General features: G+C 38.1%; 1 protein-coding gene across 6 annotated transcripts in view; it reads right to left on the bottom strand.

Moving 5' to 3' along the window:
- alpha-Spec (alpha spectrin) overlaps positions 1-14,216 on the bottom strand; it is a 161,085-nt gene that overhangs the window by 56,254 nt on the left and 90,615 nt on the right. For 4 of the 6 annotated variants that reach the window (XM_089087795.1, XM_089087815.1, XM_089087803.1 and 1 more), the window contains exons 22-24: positions 5,750-5,863; positions 4,618-4,899; positions 1,117-1,164 (exon numbers count right to left, since the gene is read on the bottom strand). In XM_089087795.1, coding sequence (XP_088943921.1) covers positions 1,117-1,164; positions 4,618-4,899; positions 5,750-5,863 — 444 coding nt within the window. The remainder of the gene's footprint in view (positions 1-1,116; positions 1,165-4,617; positions 4,900-5,749; positions 5,864-14,216) is intronic. The other 2 variants (XM_089087821.1, XM_089087825.1) reach the window with 1 other exon arrangement.

Genomic DNA, 14,216 nt, shown 5'->3' with positions numbered 1-14,216 from the left:
TGCCTTCTGACCTGACAAGAAAAATAGACAAACCTTCATCTAAACCATCAGTATGATAAGGATGGTAGGATAAGGGCCATATCCAGGATTTCTGTTTGAGGGGGGGGGGGGATAAAAAACTTTAACGCATCAAAAAAATTTATAAATGCATTTTTGTTACGTTTTTACGAGTTAGACAATCATTTCGGGGTGGGGGGGGGGGAAACCCTAACCCCCAGTGGATACGGCTTTGGGTAGGATAGAGCCAATATGTATCCCTTCTTCGTAACTTTGATTTTGGAACGAATTTAAGACTATTTTTAACCGTGTTACGCCTTTTCGCCTAAAGAACAACTTTTTACTTCAAAAAAGAAGAAAAGATAAATCTTTTACCCTTATGAGGTCAATATATAGATCGTTATGTTCGAAATACGAATCAAGCACTCCATTTGAGGTTTAGCTCAGACCGGAAAATAGAATAAATTAGTTGATTAAAAAAACTTTTTTTTAAATAAGAACGAGTAGAAAAGGGAAAACATTACCTCATCAACGTGGTAATAGCATAGTAACAAAAGCAAAAATTTAAAAATTGCTGAAATATCTTTTTGGCCTTTTCTCTATCAGTCATAATGAACCTCCTAAGCTACAAATGGTTTTACCTTTTTTTTTTTTTTTTTTTTTGCGAAAAAGCAAATATCAGAAAAACTAAAAAATAAAAAAAAAAAGTGAAATTTAGACTGAATAATAATTAAGACATGACAAGTTATTTTCAAATTCGTCTTAACTAATTGAATGGATTCAACATTGAAACTTATCCCAGAAAATATGTAAAATTCAATTTATCATTTGAATTTGGAAGTGTCATGGACTGGCAAGCAAACCTAAAAAAACTTGACAAGCTTAGAAAAAGACTTCGATTTTTTTTTTTTTTCGCAAACTTGAAAATCAGGAGGCTTTATATAATTTTCATGAAAATGGTAAAGGAGAGGGAAGGGAAAGTTGCGAAGCCAGGTCGTTCCAAAGGAAGAGACAAGAATATTAGAAGAGGTACTAGCACCAGAAGGGTTAAGTTCATGAGAGACGAGAGACACCTTTAGTTGTGTTATTTATTAGTGGGTCATTTAAGAAGCAGCATACCTGAGGAGGTAGAATGCCATGACGAGCATCAATCTCCGCTCGATAATTCTAAAAAAATATTAGCTGTTGAATCTTCAGCTTTTTTTTAAATCCAAATCCTTTACAGCACTGACTGATAATATTAATAATAAGAAAAACATATTAAATATGAACAGAACTATATAAAATATTACATCGAAAAATTCGCAACTCTTCCGACAAACAGCTTTAACTCCAAACAGTTAAAATTCTGGTACTTAAGGCGTTTGTTATGGAGTTTGCGTATTACGGTTCTTTCTCACTACAGAATTGTATATCTTAAGACTTTACATTATGTATTCATGAGGCGCAAGTCTTGTCAAGTCTTGGGGTGCAAGGGTGCAGTTAACGGCAGACTGGAGCTCTACACAAAATTTTATGGTACACTAAGGAACCATCCAAATAGTAGCAATACAATTGAGTTTTTAGAAGGTGAATTTGTTAATTTTGAAGATAAATTAATTCACTTAAACCTAGAATGTCTCTCAAATTTGATCAGAGCTACAATCCCATGTCAATACCGCATTTTTAGTTTTCGAATATTCCTATTGGTGAATATGAGGAATTCAGATGATGAATATAATAAATTCTTTATTAATCTTTACGTTAGTATATTGCGAAAAGACTAGTTTAAGTGTAAAAGGTAATACTCAACGTAACGCAAAAGGGCCACTTAGCACATACGATTACGTATGTGGTGTGCAAGCCCTTTTATGTCGTTTAATAAATGTTTTCTATACTTTTAGGTCGTTTTTATTTTGGCTATCAACTGGAGTAGAATAAATGCCTATGATTTGTTTTTCTGTTTTAACGCATAAGCTTGAAAACACGGTTTATCTTTTGTCTCAGAACAAGAAGAAATGAATCGAATTCGGACCCCAAAAATCATCGTTGTTTAATCAAATCTGCCGATATCATTAATAAGTTTAATTTCAAGCAAACAATCTGTAGAGCCGAGCAGGTATTTTGGGGGTTTTGTTACAATCTCCAATGGGGATTAATCGACATGGACCCTGAACAACTCCTTTATATATTTTGCCAAATCTGCCGATATCATTAATAAGTTTAATTTCAAGCAAACAATCTGTAGAGCCGAGCAGGTATTTTGGGGGTTTTGTTACAATCTCCAATGGGGATTAATCGACATGGACCTTGAACAACTCCTTTACATATTTTGCCAAAGCGACAGAACTAAAAGATAACTTCTCCAGGAGAGCAAAACTGAAGAGAATTTAAATGTACAAATATATTTCATCATTAACGCGGATACTATTTTTACTATAGGTGATTGTTAGAATTCTACCTTAGAGAATATCCTAATCTGTTTGATTATGAGCAATCGTTAGTAGCATGATTAAAACTGAAAATTGTTTTAAATTTGGTTACTATTACTTCTAAAATTGTTATGACTAAATATAACAGATACTACTATAGATTAATAAATAAATCTTGGAACAAACATAAATTAAAATAAATAGACGAGCGAAAATTACCACAAACAGGAATAGGGTTCCACCCTAATAAAAACAATATTTAGTCCATTTTAGTGTTTCAAGAATCAATACAACCTACCCTTTTTTATAAATTTTTCCTTCTTAGGCTTCTTTGACCCAGTATACATGCCTAGTAAGCTGCTGGCAGATTCCCCGATTGATAAAAAGATGTTACTGATACGCTATTTTGATAGCCCGACTGAATATACTGTACTTTGGTTTCCCTCCCTACTTTACTGTGGATAATAGTGTAATAGACGGATTGGAGGCACATATTTGTCGCCCTCGACTTCACCTCCTTCAAAACTCAAAATCAGAAATTCCGTCGACTTCCATCCCCCCAGTAATCCCAATGTTTCATAAAAAAAAATTATAGTTCCCAAGATGATGCAGATATACGATTTTGATAACCCTATCAAAGATTTCGAACGGATGTCTTGAGATGTGAGTAAGGTAGTGACAATGGGCAAAGGAAGGGGCACAGGTTGACCTCTAATCACTTCTGACTCTTAAAAGGCACCAGGACTTTCATTTCCTGATCGAACGAGACCCCTCCAAAGTTTTACAACCACCTCTTTTACACAGTGGCAAAAAAACCTTTTAAAAAACTTTTTAAATCTTAAAAAAATCTTGGAATCTAAAAAAAAAAAAAAAAAAAAAAAAAAAAAAAAAAAAAAAAAAAAAACGAATAGTGCAAACTATAACAAGTGGTGAAACAACATGCCTCAAAGCCCATGGAGAAAAGTCAATATTGCCTGTGTGTGATTTAAATTTTCAGTTACCAGGAGCTTGCTTTTTATGAGTTTTCAGCTACTGTTGCAACCATGATGTCCCTGTCTATAATGCACTCATTTATACATAAGAAGCTAACTACTCTGCAAGTGAAACACAGGAAGCCTAATCGTTCATAGACTGTGACTGGACAATTGCCAGATTGCCCGTCCTCACAGGGAATTGAGTTTTGATAACGTCCTAGATGGATATCAGCTTTAAAAGCCAATCATAAGCTGGATAAATAATAAAAGAAAAACTTGACAACTCTTTTCACAACCAGAAACCTGATTCCGGTAGTGCTTATTTTCTGATTACAAAATTATCTACCTTTATATGTTGACTGTAGATAAAAAAGGGGAGAAAATAAAATAACTAATTAACAAGCGAAAATTCCCCAATCACATATGTCCAGATGCAAATGTGTAATTATGCTACAGCTTGGCGAGATTAGAGTAAATGAGTAATCAGTAGCAAAGCAAAAAGGGGCCTACTTGAATACAGTGAGACTGAAATTAAAAAAAAAAAAAAAAAAAAAAACAAAAAAAAAAACCACAAACACTTCCCAATTCTTTCAAAATATGTCTTATCTCTTTTACAGTTTGAAAATATGTAGGCAACCCATTTCAAGGATACAAAATGATTGAAAAAAACACTTGAAAATGCCGAACCGAAAAAAACAAAACAAAAAAATAAGCCCAATGCTTCGGCTTGTAAAAAAATGAGGACATCGCAAATCATGGTAATTTAGGCAACGGTTTCTCAGTAGCTCCAAAAAACCACAACTTCATCAAGCACAGTAGAAATTATACTCCACAGAGTAGGCAGAACCCTTACACAAAGAAAACCAGGATTCATGGATACAATCGGTAGTTTTAAAGCGACTGCAATTTATGATATAATAAACAAGACATTGTGGTATAGTTTTCCAAAAGCAAGAGGGTACTAAGAACTAAAATATCATGATGATATCTGAGCCTGGAAGTCAGTTGCATGACAGGCCTTCTCATATTTTGACCAAACACAAACACAAGTCATAATATTTAAGACACGTGTCATATAATTCTAAAAAGGGAGCAGTGGCTTAACATAGACAGAAATTGTAAGACCAATTATAACAGCAATGTAAGAAGGATGGAAAAACAGATAGTAATGATAAAGTTACATGAGGAACTATTACGTTTCTAGTAGGTTAGAGCAAATTAATAAATAAATTCACCTGATGACGTTCCAACAGTGCCTCTGCTCCAGTGACATCATTAGCAAGCTCATCGGAAGAGACCAGACCGGTCATGGCGGAAGTCCACGATGTCAGATCTCTATAGTCACTCAAATACCTTTGCAGGTCGTATGAATCTAAGAGCTTTTCTTTACGACGATTGGCTCTTTCTGTGAGCCTCGACCACTCGCCATGAATCTCAGCTTGCTTAGTTAGAACCGTATCAACCACATCTGGATGATTCTGAATAAGTCGAGCAGCGACTTCATCTAGCTGCCGGATCTGTAAGATAATAGAATCTCTTCCGTTTTAAAAAGTATTTGTCTAATCATCTAGAGCAGGAGAGAGACATAAAGAGAAAACTCAAAGAATTCATCAATTTAAATGTTGAAAAAAAAACTAAAATAAGTTGTTTATTTTAGTACCACTGCAATGTACATCCAAATTAATGAGGTCAAGCCAGTGCATGTAAGGCTAGGGAACACTGCTTACATGATTGCACTTCAGCGAGAAAAAAAGGCCATGGTCAGTATTCTGTGCAGATCTAGTCACAATCAACAACAATGAACATAAAATGATAAAACTGAACTATTGAAATATCAATTACTATATAATACAATAACAAAACAAATCCGATGAAAAAAAACAACAACAAAAAACATGGAAAATGACCCCCCCCCTCCTCGAGATAGAATCAGAATGTAACTTAATTTACAAGCTATAAATAGGATCTATAGCCTAAATAATATATGGAAATAAAAAACACATTGAGTTGAACTAAACGACCCCCTGCCACTCTTCTCACTAACAAAACTTGAAAATTTGTGGCCAGAAAATGCCTTTTTCAGAAAAGCAGAGAAATCACTTCTAGACAAAAACGAAAATAATGATAATTCCCAAGATTATTTTCGTGTATGCTCAGGATTATAACAATGAAAAATTTTCTCTTTCTTCATGTTGCCAATTGGATTAACTTATAATAAGAGAATGGTTTCCTCTCTTTGAAACAGTCAAAGTTCACTTCGATAAAAAAAGGTGTTTGAAAGGCAGTGTCGTTACTGGTAAATTCGTAATTTGACCCTTCATTAGCTAGTACACTTTAGACTATAGCATAAAAACAGAATAAAACTACCTTATCCCCAAGGGCGGCCAGGTCTCTTTCAAGGCCCTCGTGCTTTCTCTGTAGAGCTTGGACTGTCCTTAAGTCTTTTCCAAGGTCATCTGACTCCAAAGCTGCATCTTTTTCCTAAAATAAAAAGCATTTATTGTATAAAAGGTAAATATGAATTTTTTCACTAAAGAAAAATTTTCATAAAAGGAGCATGAGAGAGATCAGTTGAAAAAACAACAAGGCATTTGAAAAAAATCAGTTGAAAAAAAAACGAGGTCCTAGTTGATATTAATTAACTTTTGTTAAATAATGGCAAAAAAAAGATAATGGCAGTGTTTGTTACACATTAAATTTAAATTAAAAACGGACAAAGATTAATAAAAAAAAGTTTTTCTAAAGGATATAAAGAGCGAAATTGAAACTTAAAACGAAAAAAATTATTGCTTAACAGTAGATCTAACATACATGCATAAACTAGGGCGAATAAACCAACTGATAATATTTCTCTACGTTTGTATGACTGTAGAAAAATAGCGCTCTATAGAAAACACCAAAAGGCCAGTATAAAAAAACAAGAATACTGATTTAGGAGTCAAAATGAGTACATAAGCCTGACAAAAACACATTAATCTATAACGCTCGTCATAGTTTTACACCAGCTCTGATATCAGTAATTTCCAGTATACGAATAAAATTATCTTAAAACTTAAGCATAAAAATATATACTATTTTAATAGCCGCAAAGTCATTGAACAGCACACATAATACTCACTTACCTTGGATTTTTATTGTGTTTGATTTGTTTCTAGTTGGTGATATATAAGTGTAATTCCCTAGAGATTTCAACGTGTCCTGATTTCGACTTTTCTTTGTCGCTGTTGCCGCTCCGAAGTTGCCAATATAATTTCTTTTGGGCGAATTTGAAAAATCAGCCAAAAAGTCGGCAGCCGAAAACGTTTGGAAAGTTTGGTTATCATATTCAAAGTCCAGTGAAATTTGTTCAAAAAGCCAACAATAGACCAGATAATTGAAGAGTGTGTGATTTAACTGTGTTTGGCTAATTAGGATAACCTTACAATACATCCGTCAAGAGATTTAGATAGTAATTGATTTCAGCATATGCTTCAGTATAGTTAAGGTTACTTTGCTGAATTGCATCGGCAGTCGAGTGAGGATTGGTTGTCTGAAGAATTATCTGGATCTAAAATCAAATTCTTTTGAAGAATTTTCCATGCAAAGCGAGCCGCGAAATAATATTCCCGATAGGTAAACGTACACAGGTTGTAAGCAGAAGAGGGGCGGGTGCCTGCCGCAAGAGCCGTACGTACCTGCTGGTATTTAGTTACCCTTAAATTGCGGGGAATAGGTGAGCAGGTCCCGACGCTTCCCTTATACTTGTGTACGCTATCCGAAAATTGCGTTGAATGCTGTGACGTAAGCAATGGGGACTCTCGTACGCAATGCTGTACTGAATTTCCTCACGCGATCCATGCAAGCGGGGAACAAAATTGAAAGCATTGTTAAGCGAGCTGTGTAATTCTTTGATCATGCTTAAATTCTTAGTGCGAAGGAGAAACTTATAACACTTGCCAATGAGATTGGTTATGATTACGTCTATCGGAAAACGGCAAACGATTCTGATAACGTGATGGAAATGGCAAAAATCCTAGCCCTTTGCGCTAAAGAGAAAAAGCCCTTGCCTACTTTCGTAATTTTTGATCCGCAGGAAGTGCCCACCTGCCCTGATGAGGTCAGTGCCTGCGTGAGAATAAAAGTAAACGAGATGTGTCGAAAGTTTGATGCCGGATTAGGGGCTATCGCGGATAAGATCAAACTTGCATCTGAACAGTGTGCTCAGCAGCTCGCCGGGGTATCGCAGCAATGTACTACCATACGCGACGCTATTTCCCAGGGCTCACCAACTCCCCGTTCAGCAGCGAATCCGCCATCAAAGCCACTTTACTCGGTGGTTGTGAAAGCAAACGATATGCCGCCTGAGTTAACGTCCCCACAATCCCGGAAAGACTTCATTGCAAAGGTTTGCCCTAGCGACGTAAGCTCCGATTCTCTTACTCTGAAACGTAGCAACGATGAATGGAAGATTCTTGTCCAGTCTCGAGATGCCGCTACCCAACTTGCAGAAGCAATGAAAAGGAAGAACATAACCACTAAAGTCAAAGTTCCCCAGTTTGTCGGTATCATGAAAAGAGGACCCTCATCAGTTAGCGAGAGTGAACTCTGTCAAATTGCTGGTTGCGACAAAGTGGCGCAATGCGGATCTACGAGAGCGCTCAAGTTATTCTATGCAAGTCGACAAACACTTGAAAACGCTATCGCGAACCCGCTGAAGATTTGTTTAGAACTGTTCAGGATTGAAGAGTTCCGCTTTCTACCGAGGAGGTGTTTCAAGTGCCATGCTGTTGGTCATTTAGCAGCTGACTGTTCGCAACCAGAAAGGTGTTCGCGCTGCGGTGGCGATGGTCACAGCTCTAGTAAGGACAACCCATGTAGTAATCCGCAAAAATGCCTAAACTGCGGCTCTAGTAGACACTCTTGCTACCATGCTGCTTGTCCCTTTAACAAAGCCCAGCCTAACACTAGCACGTAAATGGAAAATCGAATATTCTGCTGGAATATGAACGGTAAAGTGTTGGACAGAATCCCCCTTCTAACTGACCTTTCTAAAGAATATAACTGTATTTGCATTCAGGAACACTTTCTGACCGATGATAGTGTAAACCTTCTAAAGTTTTCCTCGGATATGCATTACCTCGTTCAACCTGCGCGAAGATCTGGGACTCGGGGTCGTCCCTCTGGTGGCCTAGCCATAATCACGCGCTCTAACTCGGGGCCCCCCGTGTGTGTCGAGCAGAATGAATGGTTCCAAGCTGCCAAAATGCATGGCGTGTTTTTCGTAAATGTTTATTTACCAACCAATTATAATGACATCGCTTCAGAAAAGAAGTTTGCAAAAGCATGCCAGAAGCTCGGAAAGTGCCTCCTCAGTTTAGTCCAGAAATCATGCCCTGTTATAATTCTTGGTGACTTTAACTGCAATCTCGACGATCATTCCTGCCCTCGGGCTGTACTATTGCTGAACGCCTTACCAAGCGGATTTAAAGTTGCTAAGAAGGATAAGTGCTATTCCTTTATCAGTACCGCAAAAACCGTCTCAAATCTTGATCATGTAGTAACTTACAAACTGGACCTAGAGTCAGTCTCGGTTGGATCTGACGGTGCCTATTCGGATCATTTACCTCTCTCTTTTGCAATACCAGCCGTCAGTCCCCAGTGTGCTCCAAAAACCAAGCCTGAGCCAACACGTGATTGGAAAAAAGTAGTCCGTGAGCAGTTCCAGCTCAATTGTGAACAAATTTTGAAGAAAATTAAAGTGCCTTTCCACCTCCTACAGTGGGATTGTGGCCTAACAGAAAGCGAGATACGCCTGCAACTGAACATGTATTTCTACGAAATTTGCCACTCCTTGAGAGTAGCTGAAAGGATTGCTGTCCCATTACGTAGCGTCCGACGTGGGTCGCGAGTGAAAGGATGGGCCTCTAACAGTGAGCTTGTGAAGGCAAGAGCAGCTGCCAAATTCTGGCTGGGGGTTTGGCACGAGTGCGACCGGCCAAGAAGCGGGGTAGTCAATGAATTGCGGGTTTATACAAAACGGCGGTTCGCGAAAGAGCTACGAAAACATCGTAGTAGCCTCAAACGGGAAACAGTTTCAAAAATCATTGAAAACCCTAATTTGGTCTGGAAGCTCCGTGCCAGGCCTGTAGAAAGTACGGGACAAAATGCTAGTGATATAGATGAGGAAATATGGGTAGATTATTTTGCTGCTGATTTCTCCCCACCAGATGAAGTGAAAAATAAAAATTTTAGCGAAGAGCTCGATCAGCTTATGACGAAAGAGCAGAATTACCTCGTGATTACTAATGCGAAAATAACCCACCTTTGTCAAAAATTAAAGAAGAAATTATCCGCCGGTGCCGACCAAATTTGTGCTCTACACCTACTGAATGGTGGTCCAGTTCTATCGGAGCATTTAGCAATAGCTTACCAAATTATACTAACACATGGTATTGTACCGGATATTTTCTGTTTAGGTGTGATCACTCCAGTTTTGAAAAAGGGTAAACCTGCTCATGAACCATCGTCATACAGACCCATTACTGTATCATCTGTGTTTTGCAAACTATTTGAAAAGCTCATAATTTCGGACATTAAAGCTAGTTGTAAAGTGCCTCCCCACCAGTTTGGATTCCAAGCTGGCTTAGGATGTGCCCATGCCTTGCATGTAGTTGCAAATGTTCTACTGGATGCCCACATTTCGAAAGAATGCCTAGCTATAGGAGAATATGATGTACGGCGGGCTTTTGATTCGGGTATCCATTCTCAGAATATGGTTGAGCTGAGAAAGTCCGGAGTTGACCGTGCTATTGTCAAACCCTTGAACGACATGTATAGTAGGCTCAAGGTCCGTATTAAACTGTCAGGTAAATTAAGTCGTAGGTTTGCTGTGGTGAAGAAAGGTATAAAACAGGGAGCCGTATCATCACCTGATCTGTTCAACAACAGCATATCGACGACCCAGTCAAAAGTGGCTCCTTGCTGTATTTTTAAAGGCATTGACGTGTCCCTAGTTGGGTTTTCAGATGACCTTCTAAACTTTTCAAGAATTTTGTCTTCTTTGGAATCTAACTTTAAAATTTTGGAGATGGAGTATGATGAAATCGGGTTGAGTTTTAATGTGACAAAATGTGAAGTACTGTTATTTAACTTGAATGCCTCTCAACCCGAAATCCAACTAGGGTCACAGGTGGTCATGCCCTCTAAGTCAATTGTATACCTGGGTCTGCCGATCGGTGAAACTCTTCAGCATACACGAGCACTACTTGTAAAGCACATCGAGAAGAAGATCAGGTCAGCTTATGGAGCTTCGGTTTCCTCAAAGCGTAATCTAAATAGGTCGCTGCGTGCACAAATATTTGTTGCTGTTGCCTTACCCCATGTTCTTTACGTTTCGCCGTTCTGGAAGTTACTTACAAATTCGAATAAAGTAACTATAAGAAGAATATTCTTCAGGTACCTCAAGTTCCTACTGGAGATGCCATTAAGAACAAGTAATTCTTACCTAACGAGGCGGTATTCAGTACCTGATCCATTTACTGCGGTGGAAGCGTGTCTTGAAAAGTACCGTGATAGAGTAGAAGCGAGTAACCACCAGTGGACTGCCATTCTTACATAGTTGTATTATAGTTCCTTCGTGATTATTTTCATTTCAAGAAGTTTCGTTGTGTTTTGTATGTGCGTTTTCTTCTCTTTTGTTTTTTATCCGTCTTTTGTTCAATTGTGACGGGTTTTTCCAATATATTTATTTATTTATTTATTATTATAAATAATGGATTAATTTGTCAGGTACCATTTTGGTGAAACTAGTAATATACAATTATAAATTTTAAAAAGCACGCTTTAGTATTACTCATAATGAAGAACAAATAAACCATAGTATGAAGTCCGAAAATTCGGTTATTTCTTTCTATACAACGGAATATTTCAAGTTGTGATACACATTTTAAAGCTAGTCCATAGTCCTAATACTATCAAGATGGCTTCACTCCGGGATTGTCTGCAAACTAATCATGAAATGTCCTTTTCAGAGCCATTGTGCAGAAGTGATACCAAATTACATGAAAAAAAGCAGCAGTTCTAAAATGCTATATTTGTTTCAAAAAGCGTCCTTAATCGGTTTGCTTCGCCTGTGCGAAAACTCCTAAATTGTTTTGTGTTTTCCGTAAAGCGCTAGATTTCTTTAATCATACAAATATAGCGAAATATTATCAGGTAGTTGATTTAAACTGGTTTTATCGATGTATGTTAGATAGAGTGTGAACCAATAATTTTGTTTGTTTTAAGCTTCAACTTCGCTCTTTACTTCCCTTGGAAAACTTTGCTTAAAAACTTCGTATCGAAGGAGTTGTCGACTTCGAAAAGGGCTCATTCAATTGGAAATTGAAAGGGCTAGTGTCCTTTTTAATAGTCGAAAGGGATTGGAGGGCATCTAAGCCCCCTCTTACGCCGACCATTTCCCCGAACCCATCCAATCAAAATTTCGAGATAGCCATTTTGTTCAACGTAGTTCAAAGGTCCGGAAATTATCTATTTGAGGATGACAACCCTCCTACAGCCCCCAGGGAAAAGGTTGTAAGCTATGCCATGGCGCACATAAGGTTTACATAGAAAGAGTGATCATATAAACTTTGGAGAGGGCTCACTGGATTGCTAATCAGAAGTTTTAGTGCCTTGTTCAAGATTCAGAGTGATGGGAGGGTGGATACCTCCCAACACCTCGTATTTTCCCAAAATATATATGATAGAAATTTTGGGATGGCCACTTATTATAGTGGAAACTTCGAAAAGGAGTCATTCGATTAGAAACTGAAAGGGCTAGTGCCCTTTTTAATAGTCTAATGGTTGGAAGAAAACTTCGAAAAGGAGTCATTCGATTAGAAACTGAAAGGGCTAGTGCCCTTTTTAATAGTCTAATGGTTGGAAGAAAATAACATCCCTCCCACACCCACTATTTCTCCAAACACATATAATAATAATTTTAAGATAGGTATTTTGTTCGACGTAGTTGAAAAGTCCGGAAATTATGTCTTTGAGGATGATAACCCACCCTCCAACCCTCAGGGCAAGGATTCTAAGTTATGCCCCGGGGCCTATAAAGTTTATATAGAAAGAGTGATCGTATAAACTTCGGAGGGGGCTTATTGGACTGGTAATAAGAAGTTATAGTGCCCTTTTTAAGATTCAGAGTGATCGGAGGGTGGATACCACCCACACCTCGGGTGGGGGGGGGGTGTATTTTCCCTAAATACGACTTATAGAAATTTTGAGATGGTCATTTGTTTTCGTAGAAACTTCGAAAAAGGCTCATTCGATTGGAAATTGAAGGTACTGCCCCTTTTAATAATCAAAAATAGGGGGAACTAATCCCCCTCATACGCCCACCATTCCCCAAACATATCTAATCAAATTTTTGAGACAGTCATTTTGTTCAACGTAGTTGAAAGGTGCGGAAATTATGTTTTTGAGAATGACACCCCCCCCCCCCCCACTCAGGACAAGGGTGGTAAGTTATGCCCTAGAAGCATATAAGGTTTTTATAGAAAGGGTGGTTGTATAAACTTCGGAAGGGCTCACTGAATTGGTAATGAGAAGTTCCAATACCATTTTTAAGATTAAAAGTGATCGGAGGCGGGTACGCCCCCCCCCCTCCCGACACCTCGTATTTTCCAAAAAGCATCTGATAGAAATTTGTAGATGACCATTGGTTGTCGTAGAAACTTCAAAAAAGGCTCATTCGATTGGAAATTGAAAGGGCCTTTTTTAATAGTCAAAAGTGATTGGAGGGCAACAAGCCCCCCTCCCCCACGCCCATCAATTCCCAAAACACGACTAATCAAAATTTTAAGATAGCCTATTTTATTTAGCGTGGTTGAAAGGTCTGGAAATACTGTCTCTGAGAATGACATCCCCCCTCCCCCAGAGCCCTCAGCTTGAGGGTGAGAAGTTATGCCCCGAGGGCATATAAGGTTCTTATGGAAAGAATGGTAGTATAAACTCCAGAGGGGGCTCATTTGATTGAAAATCAGGTGATCTAGTTCCCATCTTAAGACTAAAAGTGATCCGGGTTAGCCAACAAAGTCTGGGGCTAGCCAGGCTAGCCAGAGTCTGGGGGTAAAATTTGTAATTTATGCCCCAGGGGCATATAAGGTTCTTATGGAAGGGGTGGTCGTGTGACTTTTAGAAAAGGTTCATTTGATTTGAAATGTATAGTTCTAGTTCCTTTTTAAAATTAAAACATGATGGAAAGCAACTAGTCCCCCTCCCTGACTTCCTCTTTTCCCAAAACACATTCAATTGAAATTGTGAGATATCCATTTTGTTACCAATAATACAAGAATCATATAACAACGTCTTTAGGGTGGACATAATCCCCCAGAGCCCATGCACAAGGGTTGTAAGTTATGCTCAGGGCATATAAGAGTTTTATGGAACGGGTTGTTGTATAAACTTTGGATCGGATGGAGCTCATTTGATTGGAAGTCGGAAGTTTTAGTGCCCTTTTTAAGAGTCAGAAGTGAATAGAGGGACGTCAGCCCCCCCCCCCCAGAGTCAACCTCCCAAGAGTCCTCAAGACAAGGAATGTAAGTTAGGCAATTCGTTCATTGGTTACACATAATATGTGTTATTGAGAAAAGTAAGCATGTCTGAACTTTACTTTCCAACAAGACGAAGGGTATTCAGGTGAACCTTTCCCAGAGAATGTCGAGGGGAGTGTTGAATTAAGTCAAAACATGTTATGTGTAAACGGATTGTCCAAAGGGTACAACACAGGAATAACTGAGTATATTAATTTGGAAAATTCAGGAAATGATAAGGGAGATGATCAAAAAGGCAATACTTGCATGCTATCAAT

The sequence above is a fragment of the Artemia sp. Qi Xiang Cuo genome, chromosome 1 (assembly GCF_049724085.1).
Source record: "Artemia sp. Qi Xiang Cuo chromosome 1, ASM4972408v1, whole genome shotgun sequence".
NCBI lineage: Eukaryota > Metazoa > Arthropoda > Branchiopoda > Anostraca > Artemiidae > Artemia > Artemia sp. Qi Xiang Cuo.
This window is presented reverse-complemented; position numbering and strand designations above follow the sequence as displayed.